At 38.8% G+C, this 21,521-nt stretch overlaps 1 protein-coding gene and 1 long non-coding RNA gene across 5 annotated transcripts in view; one reads left to right on the top strand and one right to left on the bottom strand.

Annotated features, from left to right (window-relative positions):
- Nucleotides 1-12,910, bottom strand: part of LOC141362787 (obscurin-like) — a 537,091-nt gene extending 524,181 nt beyond the window's left edge. For all 4 annotated transcript variants that reach the window (XM_073865032.1, XM_073865030.1, XM_073865031.1 and 1 more), the window contains exon 1: nt 12,803-12,910. In XM_073865032.1, coding sequence (XP_073721133.1) covers nt 12,803-12,833 — 31 coding nt within the window. In that variant the 5' untranslated portion in view covers nt 12,834-12,910. The remainder of the gene's footprint in view (nt 1-12,802) is intronic.
- On the top strand, nt 1,461-6,717 carry LOC129433720 (uncharacterized). Its single transcript, XR_012368470.1, has 5 exons — nt 1,461-1,717; nt 2,079-2,169; nt 5,305-5,379; nt 5,646-5,795; nt 6,330-6,717. It is a non-coding gene; the product is annotated as an uncharacterized lncRNA (long non-coding RNA).
- Nucleotides 12,911-21,521: the final 8,611 nt, after the last annotated feature.

Consider the following 21,521-nt stretch of genomic DNA (forward strand, 5'->3'; position numbering starts at 1 on the left):
TTATACATACAATTTTGTGTTGTCATTTAGGCTAAAGCACCAGTCTTAAAATGTTAGGAATACTGGAGCTTGTTTGGGTTGGTAGGACTGCTCGTGGTGGGCGCCGGAAAATTTCCCTTATTTTCAAATCCAAAACTTGACAGCTATGGTTATTGCTAACTCAGTTTTTGTATGTGAACAATGCAATTTTATAGACTATTGACAGAGGTTTTCCTGAGATTTTTTCTCTAATGTTTGAGACCTGACAGGGTAAGATGTTATGTGTCTTACCTCCCTTAAACTCATCATCTCTTATTTTTGCTTCCCTTTCCCTGCTTTGCACAAAACATTTCTGATCTCCATCACATGCGTCAATAGTGATCGGGTGAAAATAAGATTATCATTATTATTTAGAAACTTACTTTAGTCTCGTCATGTTTTCATAAACCAACTCAATCCTGTGGCGTCACTTGTCTTGTACTTTGTGTGCGGCTGCACAAGGCAAAACAGACGCGCACGGACATGAATGGCATGCATGGATTCGGACATGAATTTATGAGGTGCCCCTAGGGACTTTCTTCAGAATTACCATGCATATACATGTACTTTTCCTCTCACATACACATATGAAACCAAATTCATTCACATACTATAATTAAATGCTCACACACATACAAGTGAAATGCTTTTACAAACACAACTGAAACGCTCTCACACATAGGCTACAACTGAAAATATTACATTCACAAACACAACTGAAATGCTCTCACACACACAACTGAGATGCTCTCATACATACAATTGAAAATATAACGCTCACACACACACACACAACTGAAACGCTCTCACACACACAACTGAAACGCTCTGACACATACAACTGAAACGCTCTCACACATACAACTGAAATGCTCTCACACACACAACTTAAACGCTCTCACACACACAACTGAAATGCTCTCATACACACAACTGAAAACTCTCACACACACACAACTGAAAAGCATTTCAGTATGTTGTGTGAAAGCATTTCAGTATGTTGTGTGAAAGCATTTCAGTATGTTGTGTGAAAGCATTTCAGTTGAAACGGAAGCTGGTTGAAGTCTCCAGTCCAGTTGGTGGCAGTAGTGCACCTCAAGAGACCGAGTGTGGGCGAGAGAGAACGAGTGTGCGGGTAAAGGATCAAATAAACATACTGAACCATTTTAACTTGTACGGTAGCGTTAAGTTGAGGTATCCTGCAGTTTTTAAATATGCCTAAAAACTTTTATTATCAATTAAAAACTATTGTATGGAGTCAAGGGATTGGGGGCGTATACAACTCGCCTGCATGTGTTGCGTCATCAGCTTGAATCGCAGACGCAGACTGAAGTGGAGCTGAATCAGACAAGAGACATGCGGCTGGATCAAAGTTATGGTATGTGCAAATTATTGTTTTCTTTTAATTCGCCAGTATTAAAATGGCATTTAGTTAACTAAATGAACACACTGTAACAAATTTCTGTAGTTTTCACAGCATTATTACTGTAAAATGAGCAAATGCTTACTGTAGAACTTGTATACAGCATGTTGCTGTAGATCTGCAAAGCATCATGGTCTTTTTTCAACGGCGGGTAAATTCTACAGTAAAAATATTTTTCCTGTGAATCACAATACAGCAATTTCTAAAGGATTTTTTTCTTCAGCCAAGGAAAGCTACGAGATTCCACACTTTCATCTGAATTTTTACTTCAGAAAGGTAAATTTGCTAATTTAATTCCAAAGTTTACTCTTGTAAAGTCTGTTTGTTCAACTTTAAGAGTGCACTGAGAGAGAATGAGCAGCACACTTCACCGTCTTGTGTGTGCATTTTGTAATTTTATTACCACAAATATATAATTCTGCATGATTTCGATATATTTTCTAGTTTGGCAACATTTTATAACGTCATTAGTTTAGAGAAGGATAATAATTTAATAATAATAGTAATTGGCCGTGTCTCAATGCTTGTTTCAGAATATTAACAATTATAAAGTTGACTGGTATTCTTAGTTAATAGTAAATTGTTTAATATGCTTATGACTTGCGAATCTAATGGTCAGTTAACTTAAATAAACCAGGGTTGATGACGTATGCGAGTGCGACCTCCGCAGTCCGCAGGCTGAAACCAGTCTCTCGAGCTGAAAGAAAACGCAGCTGAGGAGATATGAGGTAAGACTTATCCAGTCTTTAATTTAATTATAGCGTTAGCATTGTGAACCAAAATTAATTTAAAAGTGTGTATTTTTGTATTTATTGGCGCGATATTCGTTTAAATCTCACATTTTTTTCTCTTGCTCGCTTACGTTGCTGCCTGAGGAAACGGAGCGGGCCGATTCGAAAGAAAGCATAACACACATTTTTCATAATTTCACGATTGTTTTACCGTTTCTTGGTCACAAAGTGTAGTTTTAGGACTAGTTCAGTCGAGAATGTATATGTATTATATTTAAATCTGCAGTCGATTGGTAAAGATAGCGCCTGTTTGAACGTTTGCTTAGTGAGATTCGGTACGAATGAGAACCAAAGCATGAGTGGACATCAGTGTTCACTCGCCCCGCTGACCACCGCCCTCTCTGGGCTACATTTCTGACAGATATTCCCTGGCTCTCATGTTGGCCTTGTTTGTTTTTGATGGTCAAAATGAGATCAAATCAGCAGTATTTGGTGTCATAATGAAACTATTAATCGTTTTCTTATTCATATTTAGTGTCTTTTGTGTTTGTTATTGTTTTGGCGCGAGGTGAAAGTTAATAAAACTATAATTTTACAATGTTACTATGCTTTCCCATTTATTCTTAACGCGATACGAGCACTCGATTTTTATTACACCTTGTTCTTGTCAGTACTATATAAAACGGTTATTTATCAGTGTCAGAGAGATGTTTTTGCATGCTGCTTTTAAATATATCAGTGGCAATATCTCATAACATGTTTTAATAGTCACGTCACGATAAAATAAATGATCAATGTCCACATTTAAAAGCTGCGGTGCTTACCTGCAGTTCCACGGTGTTTTCGCGTTCTGATAAGAGATATTGCTTCAGAAAAAAATAGTTTACATTCCTCTTTCCAAGTGTTAATCGTCCACACGTTGTGACAAGACATAACTCCCATTAAAGGTGCAGTGTGTAATTTTTAGAAGGATCTCTTGACAGAAATGCAAAATAATATACAAAACTATATGATCAGGGGTGTATAAAGACCTTTCATAATGAATGAAATGTGATGTGTTAATTAACTTAGAACGAGACTTTTTATCTACATACACTGAGGGTCCCGTTACATGGAAGTCGCTGATCTTTGACGGAATAGTCGCTTCCGATTGGGATTCACAGACTGATTTACGAGTTATAGGCTTGTCGCGATAGTCTGTGAAACGGTGATTACTGGTGCTTCATCCTCTCACCGTTTAGATCACTTGCCCACCGCGACACCGTCTTTCACCAACGTTTTGATATTTTTCTTGTAATTAAATCATTTAGTTTCGTTAGAGAGAGCAAACACTTACAACTGAATGGTCTTACTCGTTTTTGTCATAATATTTATTGGGCCGGGCGTATGCAAGCGCTGCATTTGAACAGTTGCGTGATTCAAAAGTGAAAGTAAAATGCGCACGTCTGCATGAGCATTTATAAGCCCCTCCCACACGGTGATATCGGTATCATCGGATTTGTCACGTGCTGATTAACCGGTGGGAAAATTCTGTCACCGCAGCAACCCTAACGAGCTAGTGAACTAATGAGTCGGCGCATCTGTGTTTGTCTGTGTTTGCGTGCAGTTTTTCCATTCAGAGATGAGCCTGTTTAAAGGACCTCCATTCACTAGGTGGCGGAATGATACGAAAGGTGAAGCGGTTACTGTGCCGTTATCCAGGCCCGGATTGGCCATAGGGAGAACCGGGAGGATTCCCGGTGGGCCGGTCTGTTTTTTTTTGGCCACGAGGGCCGGTTTTGTCATGCCACCGGGAAGACGCGTATTTGCGGGTGAGAGATGTCCCCGCCGCTTTATGCACAAGTTGATTGTGTCCCGAGTCCCGACCACTTATTGGAAGAATTCTTGCATTAGGGTTCATTGACATCTAAAACGCATGGGAAACGCAGGACGTGCCGCTGTCTTCTGGTTTTCAAAGCGCTTACTTGAACACGAGTTTTGTTTCAGACGCGTCTATATTGATTGCGCTTGCCGGCCGCGCGTCTATATTTAAAATAAACTTGAGCGCGTCTTTTGAGTGCGCTTGCCGGCCGCGCGTCTATTATATTTTAAATAAACTTGAGCGCGTCTTTTGAGTGCGCTTGCCGGCCGCGCGTCTATATTTTAAATAAACTTGAGCGCGTCTTTTGAGTGCGCTTGCCGGCCGCGCGTCTATTATATTTTAAATAAACTTGAGCGCGTCTTAATACAAACGGGCTGGCCTCTAAACGTATTTTTTTTATCCAAGTCATAGATGAATTCTCTATGAATAGTCATTATTCATCGTTTATTGCAAGAGGAACAAAAATCTATTTGATGCAAAACTCATTAGTTTCAAAAGTATATCCATGATGTTTTCTTTTTTTAACACAATGTAGGCCTACGTTATTTAGCAATAGACATGATCTAAGTACTAAAAAAAAAGATACAGATTATTTCCATTTGTTTCCAATGCATAGGCCTACTTGATAAATCTTGCTTGTGTATTGTATATCAGGGGTTTCCAAACGTTATCAACCCAACAGTTAATCTCAAGACTCACCATTTTTTAGAAATAGAAATATAGAGGAAAATACAAACACATTTGTTTCCTTTAGTTTTTGAATAAGTTTACTTTAGTAATATTATGGTCTTATGGTAGGGCTGCATAATTATGGCAAAAATTATAATTGTTTACTGCATTTGCACGGAATATGAAATTATATATTTGAAAAATACAGTGAATTGCAAGGCTGCAGAGAACAGTACACTACTGCAGACTTATACTACTGAGGGTTTAAAGATATTATTTTAATAGTCAGTCGTGAACTAAAGTGGGCCGGTCTAAGGCATGAAACTCCAGGGCTGAAAATGAGTCCCACTCCGGCCCTGCCATTATCAGTAGAATATCGCATAGCTCTTAGCCAATCAGATTCGAGAACCAGAAAGAACTGTTGTATAAATTAATATATCAAACATGTTAAAGTGCACAGAAACCATGCAACAGGAAGAAGCTGTTTTTCTCTTGGTTGATGCAAGTTATTTTTGTACAGTATTGACACACTTTTACTCTTATGAATATTGTACTTGTGATTTCTAAAAGTTATTTTTTTGTTTGTTTATTTTGTGTTACAGGAAACTTCCACCTACAGTAAGCAGATGCTGAGGCCCAGATTTCCATGCTAAGCACTCCAAGGCTCATCATGCTCGGTATGATCCCAGCACTCAACATAATAGATGCCAATTTAAGGGGTTACTTCATCTATAAAGCGTATTTGTATCAAGTCACTGTGTGAACAAAGTTTTATGTCATCTTGCACGTATATTCCAAAATTCTCTAGTGGTTATTGATCTAATAGGAAAGAAAGAGGTAGTTATGTAGGGCTAGTGTTTTCAATTAATTTTGCTTATGTAAAATAGTAAACTATATCAGATTGAATACTGTGCAATGTCAACTTTTATTTAATATTTTTTAGGAGAGTCCAATCTGAGGGCAAAAAATGGATGCTTTCCATCGAGTGCTGAGTTCTCCTTCAATTGAGTGACGGTTGTGATTTCACTTCTGCTCTAGCCTTTTTGCGTCATACTATGTATGAGGCAGCCACTACATTGGGATTTATCCAGAGGTAAGCACTTATTTGTTTTTTTATATAGTTTTGACTAAGAATGGGAACAAATATTTGAGTACTCATTCTTTAACCAACTACCCGATTAGTAAAATACTTCTTAAAGTGTTTTTTTTTTAAATGAACTGTTGTGCTATTGTTAAATATCAAACGTTTAATTTAACTCGCCATGCAAAAGGTAGAAAAGCAGCACAGCTAGTCTAATACAGTGGCAGCCGGTGACTTCTTTTTTCGAGGGCGTTTGTCACAACATGTATGTAGCCCATCATGTGTGTGGTTCGTCATTTCAAAATATGTGTTTGGCGCGTCGAGTGAAACAATACTTTTCCATTCACAAATTAACAAATATTTACCATAAATTTCACTGTTGTATCACTAACTGTAAACTGTAAACTCCACAAATCACCAACAGAGCATATAAAAAAATTAAAATTGTTTATTTAAAAGTAAATCACTGCGAAGTAAACTTTTATGTATATGTCATCAACCCATCTGTCTTGCTTTTACATTAATAGTCAATTTCTTTCATTACAGGGTAGAGTCCAGCCCAGGAAGTCAACTAGTTCATGTCCAGATTTAAAAGAATAATATTTCTGAAAAAAAGGTCTTGGAGAAAAACAATATTCAGGTTTGAAATCCTGCTGTAAATGTAAATCATTTAACTTTTATGCATTTGTAATTTACCAGAAACTTTTTAATAAATATTGATTGTTTTGTGTGTTCAGAAAAAAAGTGTTTTTGTATGTTCAGAAAAGTGTTAAAATTAAATGAAACATTCACAGAAAAATGTTAACATATTTAAAAAAATGTATATGTTCAGAAAAGTTTTGAGATGTTCACAGAAAAAATGTAACACAAAAAATGTATGCTATGCTATTTTTAATTTATGAATTTTTGTAATTTAAAGTGATAAAATAAATGGCATTTTAGTGACAAACAGTGTCTTCATTTTACAGTACACAAAATAAATGCAGTAATCCCTATTACAGTAGTAGTTATGAAATACAGTACTGTGATTATTACTTTAAAAGAGTTTACAGTAATTTTAATTTTACTGCAATTTTTCACAGGATTCTTTTTACAGTGCACGTTTACTCAAACTAAAGAAGTTAGAGACTAATCAACGCCGTGATTTTATTAGCAGTACACTTGCCGCAGACAAGATAAGTAGAAATAATACTTCTGTACTTTTAAAGCCATGTTTTGATTAGCATTTGTATTACTGTAGTTTCATTACAAAAATCATGGTTAAACTGTAGGCCCATGGTAAATTCGTGGTTACTACGGTTTTTAAAATACCATCGTTAAACTGCTTTAGTGTTTTATGGGTCGTGGCACATCATTATGAGTCCTTTGTTATTGTCACATTAGTTTGTGTTTCTGAGTTTGTAACCGCATGTTTACTCTGTCTCTCACAGGCAGAGGACACACTTTGCATGGCTTGATGGTAAGTGTCTTAGTACTGTAGGAAAGATTGCTTATGCTAACTTGTGTAACCTTTTCATGAACATATAAAATATCTAACAATTCTGTTGTTGTGTGTGTTCCAGGTGTTGTGAACTGGAAGAAATAAAACATTCAAGGCTCCTCAGACAACAATTATTCTCTTTGAAAGTTTTACGTTTGTTGAATTAAAGTTTATTTGACTCCATTTTCATTGTTTTTATTTCATATATTATTTATAATTGTAAAGCAAATTCTTACAACCTGATAGGAAAGCATATGATTTACTAAGAATTTCAGAAAACTTTATTATGAAAATCCTTTTTGGTTTACAAGAAAGAGAAATACCAATCCATGGCCGCGGGAAGTGGGGGTGCTGCAGGTGCTACTGGCGAGAGAGAGATTTTTTTTTAATTGTAATAAAAATATTTTTGCACAATTTATAAATTCCTTATTAATATTTAAGGAAATTATTTTGACACATGAAGGCTATTACGTGTATTTTGTATTTTAATTTCATTACTTTAAAACCTAATCAACACAGATTTGTAAGTTGCGTTGTCTACGTCAGGCAGACAGGCTAGCGGTCGCCGAGTAAAGAGCTTTCCCGCTTATTCCATGCAGCATACATATAGTCTAATCTAATGACAGAAGGAAATATGACACAGAAACGGATTTCAGATTTTTTTTTAAAACCACCAGGAGACGTGATTAAGAAGAACCGTACTGCAACCATGACAACGGAGAGCAGCCCGAATGAGGAGACTGTTTGCCCGCCTATGCCTGCAGTTGCACCGGCCTGCCCAGCACCCGCAACCCAACCAAGCGTGATTGGATTAGACCAGCCCTTCCAGCCAACATGTGGTTTCAAATTTCCTGAACGGCGTTGTGGTAATGAAACTCTCACGTTCTGTGACACCGGCTTGGTTTGCTAGATGGCAGTGGCTGCATTATGTGAAAGAGGCTGATAATATTTTGTGTTTCGTTTGCCTGACGGCAGTCGAAAAAAAAGTCATACCAAGAGACAAATTTAAGAAAGACAACCCTTTCGTGAATGCCGGCTTTTCAAATTGGCGTAAAGCCTCTGAAAAATTTTACGAGCATGAGAGATCAGAGTTGTACAGCGAGTCAATACAAAAGTTGGCCGCTTTGTATGATGTCCCCATATATGCTCACTTATCCAGCGCTCATGCCAGAAAGCAAGCTACTGCGCGACACTGTTTGGAGCTTCTCTTCAGGACCACCCTATTCCTTGGCAGCAAGGGAATTACCTTCAGGGGAGACACAGCACACGAAGGAATACTTTATGAATTGATGCTGGAGCGCACCTATGATCTCTCTGAAGAAAGAAAGTGGATAGAAGGAAAAGACAACTGGATGTCGGACACTATACAAAATGAAATAATTGAAAAGTTTGCAAATGCTATCCAGAGGGAAATTGTTGCCCGCTCATCGCAGTGCCGTTTTTATGGCCTCACAGCCGACGGTACAACTGACATTAGCACCACTGAGCAGTTCTCCTGCAGTCTGAAACATGTTGACAGCAGCTTGGAGCCTCACACTGTGTTTTTGGGATTTTATAACGCCCGGGACAGCACTGGAGAAACTCTTCTCAGTTGCATCAAGGATATATTTTTAAGACTAAATATCCCCATTGAACGCATCACAGGATTTTGTTTTGATGGAGCAGTTAATATGTCAGGGTGTTTTTCAGGCGTGCAAGCTCGGATTAAAGATTTAAACCCGCACTCACTTTATGTGCATTGCAGCAACCACTCACTGGATTTTATTCTCCAAGAAGCCGCGCGTGAAGTGAGTCTTGTGGCCGATACTTTGAACTTTGTTCAGGGTGTCTCATCTGTTATTAGAGAATCATCAAAGCGAAAACAGCTCTACCAATCGTTTTTTGGCTGTGATGAGGTTGCTGTCAACATCTTAGGCCTTTGCCCGACAAGGTGGTGTATCCGTGACATGTCCATTAAACGCGTCATTGCAGCTTACCCCACTCTCCTGACTACACTGCATGAGCTGAAGGATGACAAGAGTGTCAGGGGGACAGTAGAGCAAAGATCGGGGGACTTTACAAACAGGCTTTAAAAGGGAGAACATATTTCGGTCTTTTATGCTGCCATGCCCTGTTCGAGCCCTGTGAAGCAGTTGCCACAAGCCTACAGAGTGCCACAGCAAGTGCGCAAGGTGCACTTGAATGCACAGATGTGCTAAGAGAACAAATAGCCACACTCCGGGATGATGCCGTTATGGACGAGCTGATCAGCAAGGTTGAAACCTGCGCATCACAATCCTCCCTGAAAATGCCAGACACAACCACACCTAGAGTGAGCAAAACCCCAGCTCGCCTTCGTCCAAACTAAAGAGCCAGAGGCAGTGGCGCATGGCGCACAAACAGGGGATTGGCGACGTAGCTTTTTCGAAGCTATTGATGTGATATCGGCGGAGCTGGAAAAAAATTCGATCAGGCCAGTATGAAGCTGGCCGCGAAGCGAGAGAGGGTTGTTATCAAAGCAGCAGAGGGAAGTAGCGTCAATCTGGAGGCCCTTCAGCTCCCGGAGGAGCTTGACACAGACCGCCTTGAACTTTAGCTTAAAATGCTTAGGCCAAGCATCGCCAAGCAGTTTGAGGATGTCACAAAAGACAGAGGGTCTAAGTGTGCCACAGTCCAAGATGTAGCATCATGTTTGTCAAAGCTCCAGCCACAAAGAAGAGCTATGTTTTCAGAGACAGAAAAACTGATCGAGTTATGTCTGTGCCTACCCATCTCTGTTGCCTCATCCGTGCACTTTCTCCACCTTGCGTCTTTTGAAGACATGGGTACGCAGCACCATGACCCAGAAAAGACTCACACACCTTTCGTTGATGTATGCCCACACAGAAATTTTGAAGTCCCTGGACATTCGTCCTCTCATGAGAGACTTTATCTCCACGACCCCTGAACGCACCTCAACATTTGGACACCTGTAACCCGGGCACCACCATACCACCGCCCACCTGGACTTATGTTTTTTGGGGGGTTTTCTTTCTGGTGGGTGTCTGGAAGCCGCCCTTTAGAGGGGGGGCTATGTAACGTGTTCCCTGTGTCCCTGTGTTTTGTTATACTTATGTTTTGGGTTTATTTTATGTCTCTGTGTACCTGTGTTTAACCTGTGTTCATGTATACCCTTGTTCCTAGTTGTATCTCCCGGTGTTAATTAGTGTCTCCGCCCCCTTGTTTGTAACCATGGATATTCATTGTAATCATGCTTCTCCCCTTGTGTGTTGTCCTAGTTACTGATTGTTTCTGCTTTGTCATTGGTCTTAGTCATGCATATATACCGTGCTTATTCATTCTGTGTTTGTGGATTGTTGTTTGATGTAGCTTGTCCCTTGTGTTCCCTAGTTCATGTTTTGTTGCCTTTTTTCACTTTTACACTGGAATAAAACTGCATTTGGATCCGTACCTTGCCTCATCTTGTCTCACCCGTGACACATCCATTAGCTGCTGCTAAATTTATTTAAACAGTTTCAATAATAAACTACAGCCCTGATCTGTACAGCACTTTTATTTTACCTTTCACGTGTCTCTGTTTAAAATGTACATTTATTTACTTCGAATGTTCATATCTTAAATTCTGTTTTCTATAATAAATATTCTCTGATTCAGATGTATTTAGTACTTCATCACCTTATTGAAATTCCACCTTTGTGTTTGTTACTATTGCGTTTAATGTATATGCTTGGCAATATTGTGACTACAAACAATCATGCCAATAAAGTACCTTTAAATTGAAAATAATACCAAACATGATACAATTATTTGTTGAGAAACAAAAGTTGTATTAGTAATATCAGAAGTGCTTTTCCAGGAGAGTTTGTCCCTAGTATGTATCCGGTTGTTAAGTCTTTCACAACATACTGAAATGATTTCACACAACATACTGAAATGCTTTTCAGTTGTGTGTGTGAGAGCATTTCAGTTGTGTGTGTGAAAGCATTTCGGTTGTATGTGTGAGAGCGTTTCAGTTGTGTGTGTGAGAGCGTTTCAGTTGTGTGTGTGAGAGCGTTTCAGTTGTATGTGTGAGAGCGTTTCAGTTGTGTGTGTGTGAGAGCGTTTCAGTTGTGTGTGTGAGAGCGTTTCAGTTGTGTGTGTGTGAGAGCGTTTCAGTTGTATGTGTGAGAGCGTTTCAGTTGTGTGTGTGTGAGAGCGTTTCAGTTGTGTGTGTGAGAGCATTTCAGTTGTATGTGTGAGAGCATTTCAGTTGTGTGTGTGAGAGCGTTTCAGTTGTGTGTGTGAGAGCGTTTCAGTTGTGTGTGTGAGAGCGTTTCAGTTGTATGTGTGAGAGCGTTTCAGTTGTGTGTGTGAGAGCGTTTCAGTTGTGTGTGTGAGAGCGTTTCAGTTGTGTGTGTGAGAGCGTTTCAGTTGTGTGTGTGAGAGCGTTTCACTTGTGTGTGTGAGAGCATTTCAGTTGTGTGTGTGTGAGCGTTATATTTTCAATTGTATGTATGAGAGCATCTCAGTTGTGTGTGTGAGACCATTTCAGTTGTGTTTGTGAATGTAATATTTTCAGTTGTGTGAGAGCGTTTCAGTTGTGTTTGTAAAAGCATTTCACTTGTATGTGTGTGAGCATTTAATTATAGTATGTGAATGAATTTGGTTTCATTTGTGTATGTGAGAGGAAAAGTACATGTATATACATGGTAATTCTAAAGAAAGTCCCTAGGGGCACCTCATATGAATTGGTGCGTGCACGTGTCAGTGTGACTGCTGCGTCGCTTTTTCAAACGTGAATTGGGTAGCTACATTGCATATAGATCCATTTTGCCGCGATTATCTTTGTAAAGGAATACACTAGTTAACTGCTAAAAATGTAAACTTGAGATTTACACAGGGGCACAAAAGATTTACACTGGGGCACGTGCCCCAGTAAAAGGGGTCTAGCGACGCCCCTGTGTTATGATATGCAACATTAAATCAGATTCAACGGTCATTGCTCCAGCCAGACCTTAAACTAGTAGTTTAATACTAAATTATCTGAATTGATTTGGATTGTTCAAAAACACTATCTATAAATATAAAGCAAGTTTATACTGTATGTTTACATTTCCCATAAGATTTTCTCATGCTGCTGTTTGTGCCGTTTATGGATCTCATCAAACAAAGTTTTCTGTTCAACTGTTCTGATTACAGCAACAGCACTAGCGAACATCTGAGTTTCACATCATAAATAGTGGATATACAGTACACACTTATCATCTGTTATATGTACTTGTGGCCAATTGAACAATAGATGTGCAAAACAAAAATGAACAAACACACTAATGTCCCTTATTCATATATATAACATAATAACACATTCATTTCTGTTTCACACACACAAACAACGCTATATGCACACAAGCTATCTTACACAAACATTATTCATTCATATATCATGAGATAAAGATTCAAACTCTGAGAGGAGCATGAAAAGATTTTGTAAAAATACAGGATGAGCAAATGACTTGATCCTGTAGACAATGTGAGAGTAATTGATGTGTAGTTAAATCCATAGAGAGAAAATAATACTCACAGAGAACTAGAGGAAGAGAAATCAACTCCATACTGATCTACTGATGATTGACACTTAAACATTAAACACTCTGTGATAAAACCTCAAGACTTCCTCTGTGAAACAATGTACCTCCACTCAGGGGCATGGCATAAGGTCCCGGGCCCTATGCAAAGGCAGTCCTGATGGCTTGGCAACGCCTCCAGGACTTAAAGTGAAAAAAAATCCTGAGCCTGAACTTTCTGTGGCTCAACCAGGACTTTTACCAAGCCCGTTTTTTTCTATTAACCAATTCAAAAACAAGCTCCATGTTTCGGAAGTTTACTGCACCAAGTGCCTAAAGCAGGGGTCTCAAATTGGCTTTGGGCCATTTCTGAGATGGACATCTTGTCGGAGGGCCGCAGAGCTATTTTAACATAAAACAGATTATTTCTGTATATGTACGGCATTTAAATTCTGTTATTAAACAAATAATAATAATACATAAAAATATAAACAGTGCTTTCAATCTATTTTATACTTTATTTATAAGAGTAAGTAAATCTTTTCTTAGCCTTATCTTAAATTAATACATATAATAATAATAAATACAAACTTTTTCTATTAAAACCTTGCACTAAACTAACAAATTAAATTCCCGAATACATTTATGAACTATTATAGCCTATACAGGGCTCAACATAAAGGACTGCCGGGTGGCCCGGGGCAAGCGTGAGAGACGTTCGGGCCAGTACAAAGTATTGTCACTTGCCCCATCGGGCCAGTGCTTTGCCCTTATTCACTAAAATATATTTTCATCAATGTATATTATATAACATCTTGGAAGCAGACGTTTTTAATTGAGTAAAACACGTCGAAAGAAACAGTTCAATATTTTGCACAGTTTGCTGTCAGTTTACAGGTAAAGCAGAAAAGTTGGGAACCTTTTTTTGTTGGAACATGTCTGTTGTATATGTATACAATATTTGACTTTTGAATTATTATTTTTAAATATGTGACACTGACTTTTTTATTGGGGCCAATGAAAATTTTGGCAGGGCAAGTGAAAACCTGAACCACTGGCCCGACCGGGTTAGTATGGCCCGACCGGGTTAGTATAAAAAATTATTAACGTTGATCCTATGGTAGAGAAATTTTGAGTGTTTTATCTTAAGCTTAGTATAAATGTTTTATATAAAGTATACTTTTAATGTGTTTTATGGTTGAGGTCTAAATGAATTAAGTTGTCTCTCTGTTGCTTGCACATAACAGTGTTTTTCCACAGCTAGGCCTGGAAGGGGGACGTGTGACCTTGATAAGAATAGCAAGATAGCTTTATGATGCATTAGAAAACAAAGGCACTGTGTTTTACCAGCAATGGCTGTCTTTTTGTGTAGCAACTTAAAGGTCGCAAAGATACAGGCACAGTACAAACAGATTGTTCGAATGGGAAGGCTACTAAAACTGGGACACTATTTAAATCACTGAAATACTCAGAACGGGGTCATTGTCATAGTCATTGTCATCATCATTTGACCAATGCAGGTGTATACACCCTATGACCAGTATTGTGTTTTAAGCTGTATGACAAAATTTTTTAATAAAATACTTTAAAGAGAATTTTACATCTCAACCGTCTTTGATTCTCCTGAAAAAATCCACGACATTATTGGCGCTGCGAAGCAGGGTAACAAGAGAGAACATTGGACAACCAAGTGGGATCGTTCAGAGGCCGTTCACAGTCGGGTGGGGATGTTCTCCATCCTGAGTCGATTGTTTCTTCTTTGTGGGTGTTAAACTGCTAAGGCTGGCCAGCCGCTTGCTTCTTAAATTAAGGTAAGCAAAGCATTATGGCATTTTTTCACCTGCATTGATGAGATTTTTGACTCTGTTTGGAAAACACAGACAGCTCGGCATTTTCATTTGAATTCCTGAATTCTCTCTGTAACTCATAAACGAACTAATATTGCGATTAATGAGAAGGGACTTGTGGATGATATTACAAGATAAATTATCTCTAATAGGGAGGAACCACCTGTGAAACAGTTGATAGAAATTAATATTAACATAGCCAAGAGGGCATTGACTGTTAATAGCCAAGAGGACATTTAATTATACTAAATTTTGCTGATTTTATGGACTCATACTAAAACATTAATTTTGAAACTAAATTTTGTAAAGCCAGTGGGCTGATTTAAATAGATTATCTGAGATGAGTACGGATATATCTTTTTAAAGGAAAGAAAACCAGTGGGTTTGATTGTTAGTTGTTTTTTGATGTAACTGGTTAAGTTACAAAACAAAAGAGAGATTTTTGTTGAGGGAGAACCAATGGGTTGCTTAAATGAGTATTTGAGAGTAATTTATTGATGAACTATGATACTATAAATTGCTCTATGAAACAAATACGAAGAGTTTGCATAGTTTGTGTACCAAGGTGCTTAAAACGTGCAAACGAGGGTGAGCGAGAGAAACTAAAGTGAGAGAAAAACCAGTGGGTTGCTTGAGTGAGTGTTTATGAGTGCCTCTATCAATGAATTATGATACTATGATACTATAGAGAGCTCACTGATAAGGACACAGTGTTCAAGGGTGCTTTATCGATGAACTTTGATACTATAAAGTATTCTTTGAGATGAACACAGTGTTTAAGGGTAATTTATTGATGAACTATGATATTATAAATTACTCTATCAAATAAACACGGGAGAGACAAGGGAAAAATCTTCGGTCCAACTTAAAGTTAAGAAAGTGTTTATTAATTGTTGCATGGTGTAACCCTTATTTTCTGTTGTAATACTCCAGTCTCTTCGGCGTGGATAAACATAAATAAAGTAAGGGTTACACCGGTAATAATTCACGTTTCATGTTTATTCTGAAGCAAGCACGAACAGCTGCCTAACGCACACACTCTACAAACTTTACGCTCTCTATCTTTGTTTACACATGCGCACTTCCCTTAAAGGGGCAGATGCACCAAAAAGTATTACAAAGAAATATATGCACAAGGCATATGAAAACATTTCTAAACAACTCTTAGTGTTGGAACATAAGTTATTTTCCCTTTTTGTTTTTATAAATCATAAATCAAAATAATAAAATAATGATTTAACAAACTCAAGGTTGCACATGGTAAGGATTTACCATAAGTGAATTGTTTTAAAACGACCCAAGAGGATTTCTGCATTTTATTCAACCCATATGAGAATTTTGATTTTGAAAGTTAGGGGTAAGATTCATTCTGTGTGAAAAATATTGTCCATGATTGAATGTCAGTTGTTACTGAAAACATTGAATTTTGGTGGAACCTGAAATCTTTATCTAATATTGAAAAGTCATTATTGAGTGTATTTGATTTAACAAAAGAAAAGTTAACAGAAGGAAGTTTAACAATTAAAACAGAAGCCTCTGAGATCAATACAGTTACGTCTGCATTTAAAATAGCCCAATTAATCAGAAAGATCTTTTGTGTTAGTTTTAGTTGGCCTGAGATAAGAAGTTTTTCCAGTTGTAAGATTAATGTGTCAAAGACAATTGTGGGATTTAAAGAACTGAGCATTAGTGCTAAGTTTAAATTTGAATCAAATCTTAAAAGTGGTTGTGTGACCAACCCAATATCACGCAAATACGTTTTGCCGGGTTTGAACGTGAGCATGTCACGTTTTCTGTTTGTGTCACTTTCACGTTTTGGTTACTCAACTTTTTTGTCCTAATTTCTTACCATTGTCGCTTCGGTTTAGGGTTAGATTTACATAAAATTACATCCTTACCTAAACAAACTCTAACCCCAACGTCAGGCGACAATTGGTTAAAGTTTAGAAAATATAAAAGAATAAGTCTTGTATCTTTTTTTTTATAAACCAATACTTAAAGTGACAAATACTTAAAGTGACATATAACACAAGCACCAAATCTAACCCTACACCGAAGCGACAATGGTTTGAAAATAGGACAAAAAAGTTGAGTAACCAAAACGTGAAAGTGACACAAACAGAAAACGTTACATGCTCACGTTCAAACCCAGCAAAACTTGACATTTTTACGTTGGTCCATACGTGAAATAGTCACGTATTTGCGTGATATAGGGTTGGTGTGACAGATAAAGTGACTGGTGAAAAGGAGATCATTTACATACTTGTGGGACCCTTTGTGATTTATTCCAGTTGCCTAACTGGAACATTTTATAGTACAGAATAAATAAATAAAGCAAACAACAATTTAGTGTAACATGGAAGCAGCAACCAAAGAATTAGAGCGTGCTATCACTGTGGACACGGTAGAATGGTGTAACTTACAAGACAAAGGCTTTGCTGGTAAAGCATTGGCTAAGTGGTGTAATGATCTAAAATGGTATACCAGAAGTAACAAATATAAGAAAGGAGAGCAGCCTCCCTTTCACTGGCCAGAACAGGGAACGTGGAAAAAAGAAAAAATAAAGAGTATGAAAATTGGGATGACTAATTATATAGCTAATCAGGATTTGAAAACCAAGAAAGATGGAAAGAAGAAAAAGAGAAAAGCTTTGTTAGATGGAATGGAATTGTGGGAAAAAGCTAGAGGTTGCTGGAGTAAGGAAGCTGAAAGAGTGATGGCTGATAGAGAAGACGTCAGAGCTCAAGAGCTGGCAAAGCACAACGAAAGAACAGAAAAGACAAGATTGCTAGAACAGCCAGTAGACACTGCAAACCAATAATCTGTGGTAACTATTCATATTCTGTGACAACTTATTTACATTATGTGTACATTCTGTGACTTTTTATTGGACAAATAAAAAGTTCTATCTACAAAGTCGAACTCTAACTTGGCTCTATGAGGTTCTATCTGCGTGAGCCAGTCAGCAATTTGAATGCACAGAAGACAACCAATCAGGATCAACTTTATTGTCGCCGGCTTTTTCCTTGATGACAGGAAAGATCGCAGACGCAGACACACAATATCTGTGAGGATTATGGCACGCAAAGCGAAGTTTTTAAGAAACCTCAAGATCGACAATTTTATTGACGATCTTGTCAAGGACAGCAGCCCAAATTCTAGGCAAGTTCAGTCTTTTTTTGTTTTGTTTTAGGTCCTGCTGAGGATATTGTTTTCATAGTTAGACACCACATTAGCAAGCAGCGCTAGCTTCATAGTTCCTGATATTAAGCGGCAAGCACTAAGATAAAAGTTACAGAAAAAACAACGAACCTATCCTACTCAAAGTAGTGCTGTTACAGTAAGTTATGATCGTTATGTGAAAATGTGGAAGATCGTTAAAGCAGTTACGTCAGTATTAAAATGATTTCAGAATGATTGTAGCCTGTACCTACTCAATGGTATACCATGCTAAAAATGTATTTATTTTTGTGTATTGTTGTATTGATAGCCTGACATATGCAGGAGTGGAAAAAGTAATGCTAGAAACAACAGCAGGAGAATGTGAACGAGAGCACCAGGCAAAGAATATGATAAAATCATCAGAGAATGGGAGAGAAACTGCGGCAGAAGAGGGAAGGAGCAGTGTTGTATAGGAGAAATGTAAACTTTTAGAGACAGAAAAAGAAACAAGCAGTCCAGTAATACCAAGACAGAGAACAACAAAGAGAGGAAAGGTAAGAATCAGTCAGTCAGTAGTGAGCTAATAATAAGAAACTTCTGATTTTATTGCATGGCCAGTATTTACACTGTGTATTTAAATATTATGTTTAAAGAAAAACACCACCGTTTTTCAATATTTTACTATGTTCTTACCTCAAATTAGACAAATGAAAACATCCCACTTTTTTCAATGTGTGCACTTTTACTCTTTGTACAGCACCTTGTGAATGTGTTGACATTTAGCCTAGCCCCATTCATTCCTTAGGATTCAAACAGGGATTAATTTAGAAGCCACCAAACACTTCCATGTTTTCCCCATTTAAAGACTGTTAGATGAGTAGTTACACAAATAAGTATAGCGGCACAAAATAAAAAGTTTCTTTGGATCCTAAGGATTGAATGGGGCTTGGCTAAATCCTAACACATTCACGAAGCACTGTACAAAGATTAAAAGTGCATGCATTGAAAAAAGATAGGTATGTATTAATTAGTCTAATTGAGGTATAAGTAAGAAAATATTGAAAAATGGTGGTGTTTTTTTTTTAAATATGTATTTTTTCAATTTTTTTTTTCTCCAGGCAGGTGATGAGGTAGATGCAGCAGGGCATAGGGTCTTACCAGACAAACCAGTGGAGCCAGTGACCGCACCATTGGAGCCAGTGACCGAGCCAGTGACCGCACCATTGGAACCAGTGACTGAGCCAGTGACCGAGCCAGTGACCGCATCAGTGGAGCCAGTGACCGAGCCAGTGACTGCACCATTGGAACCAGTGACTGAGCCAGTGACCGAGTCAGTGACCACATCAGTTGAGCCAGTGACCGAGCCAGTGACCGCACCATTGGAGCCAGTGACTGAGCCAGTGACCGCATCAGTGGAGCCAGTGACCGAGCCAGTGACCGCACCATTGGAACCAGTGACTGAGCCAGTGACCGAGCCAGTGACCGTATCAGTTGAGTCAGTGACCGAGCCAGTGACCGCACAATTGGAACCAGTGACTGAGCCAGTGACCGCACCATTGGAACCAGTGACTGAGCCAGTGACCGCACCATTGGAACCAGTGACTGAGCCAGTGACCGAGCCAGTGACCGCATCAGTTGAGTCAGTGACCGAGCCAGTGACCGCACAATTGGAACCAGTGACTGAGCCAGTGACCGCACAATTGGAACCAGTGACTGAGCCAGTGACCGCACCATTGGAACCAGTGACTGAGCCAGTGACCGAGCCAGTGACCGCATCAGTTGAGTCAGTGACCGAGCCAGTGACCGCACAATTGGAACCAGTGACTGAGCCAGTGACCGCATCAGTGGAGCCAGTGACTGCACCTACCAGTTTACAAATTGAAGAGCTGGGGGCTACTCAGAAAAGAAGAAACAGGAGAAGTGCTTCCAATCCTTCAACATGGAAAGCATGTACCCGCAAGAAACTTTATCAGGAGGGCAAGGAACATATCAACTCTGCAAATAAAAAGGCTTCCGCCAAACAAGTGAAAACTTTGAAGAACTGTATGTCATGTAAATACAAATGTGTACAGAAAGTAACCCCAGCTGAAAGGGAGAAATGCTTTACACATTTCTACCAGTTGAATCAAAACAGGAAATATGACTTTATAGCCATGACTACAGACTGCACAGAAAAAGAAAGACAAACCTGTGATGTACCACACCGAAAGCATACCTACTCATTTAAGTACTATCTAAACATAAAGGGTGAAAAGGTGAGAGTTTGTAAACAGTTTTATCTGGGCACACTTGCCATCAGCCAGAAACCTGTGTATAATACACACATGAAGAAAAATCCGACGACTAGCATGCCAAAATCAGATGCAAGGGGAAAGCATGCATAAAAATGCATAGATGCCCTACTGAAAAATCCAGCTAAGACCAGCAAAAGCTGGTGAGATGGTTTTAGCTGGTCCCCAGCTTGGTTTTACTGGTGTAGGAAGCTGGTTTTGCTGGTGTAGCAAGCTGCTCTAGCTGTGTTTTGGTCACATTTTAAGCTGGTCTAGCTGGACTTAGCTGGTCATGCTGGAATACCAGCTGGCCCACCAGCATGACCAGCTTTGTCAGGCTGGGAGGACCAGGGTAAACCACCTTAAACCAGCTACAACCAGCAAAAACCAGCTACCAGCTTATGCTGGTTTTAGCTGGATTTTTCAGTAGGGTGAACATCAGAAAGAGCAGGTAAAAGCACACATCAGTTCATTTCCTGTTGTTGAGTCACATTACTGTCGTGCCAGCACATGATCTCTACAGACTTAAATGCAATGAGAATGGAAATGCACCTGTGAAAGAATCTTACTACCGATTCATATTCAACACAGAGTTCATCCTTAGCTTTCACACCCGTAAAAAAAAATGGTGTGATCAGTGTGAGGCATATGAGACTGCTGTAAAGCAAAACGTGGTACGCCAAAGCGATGAATACCATCAAACAAAACATATAGCTGACAAGAAGGCAATGCACCAAGAGCGCCAAAAAGACAGAGAGGATAAAGATACTCTAACAGTCTCTTTGACCTACAGAATGTTATTTCATGTCCACGTGCCGAAATTAGCTCTTTTTTCTACAAGCGGAAACGTAACTTGTATAATCTTACTGCTCACTGTTCGCAGACTAAAAAAGGCTACTGTGATTTGTGGACAGAGGCAATGTCAGGTAGAGGAGGAAATGATATTGCAAGTGCACTAATGAAAATATTAGAATGGGTTGTACGTGATGATCCACATGCCACTGAGATGATTACATGGAGTGATAGTTGTGTGCCTCAGAACAGAAATTCAATAATAGCCTTTGCTATGGCAGATTTCCTGACAAGACATCCTCAAATTAAAAAGATAACTGTGAAATACTCTACTCCGGGCCACTCCGCAGTGCAGGAGGTAGACAATATGCCAAGCCATATTGAAAAGGCAATAGGAGTGTCTGAATTCTTTTCACCACTGTCTTTCTTGCGCGTTTTACTGAAGGTGAACAGGAACAACCCATATGAAACCATACAGATGAAGAGCATAGATTTCTATGACTTACAGGCATGTTCAAAGCTGTTTCAGTACAAACAGGTTCCATTTTCTGAAGTGTCACAGCTTGTGTTTGATCAGTGTCCATGTAATCTTCACTACACAAAATCACATGCAGAGCCAAGAGTTAAGGTAGACATAAGAGGACCAAGCAAACACACGAAAAGCC

The sequence above is a fragment of the Misgurnus anguillicaudatus genome, unplaced genomic scaffold, assembly GCF_027580225.2.
Source record: "Misgurnus anguillicaudatus unplaced genomic scaffold, ASM2758022v2 HiC_scaffold_29, whole genome shotgun sequence".
In the NCBI taxonomy this organism is placed as follows: domain Eukaryota; kingdom Metazoa; phylum Chordata; class Actinopteri; order Cypriniformes; family Cobitidae; genus Misgurnus; species Misgurnus anguillicaudatus.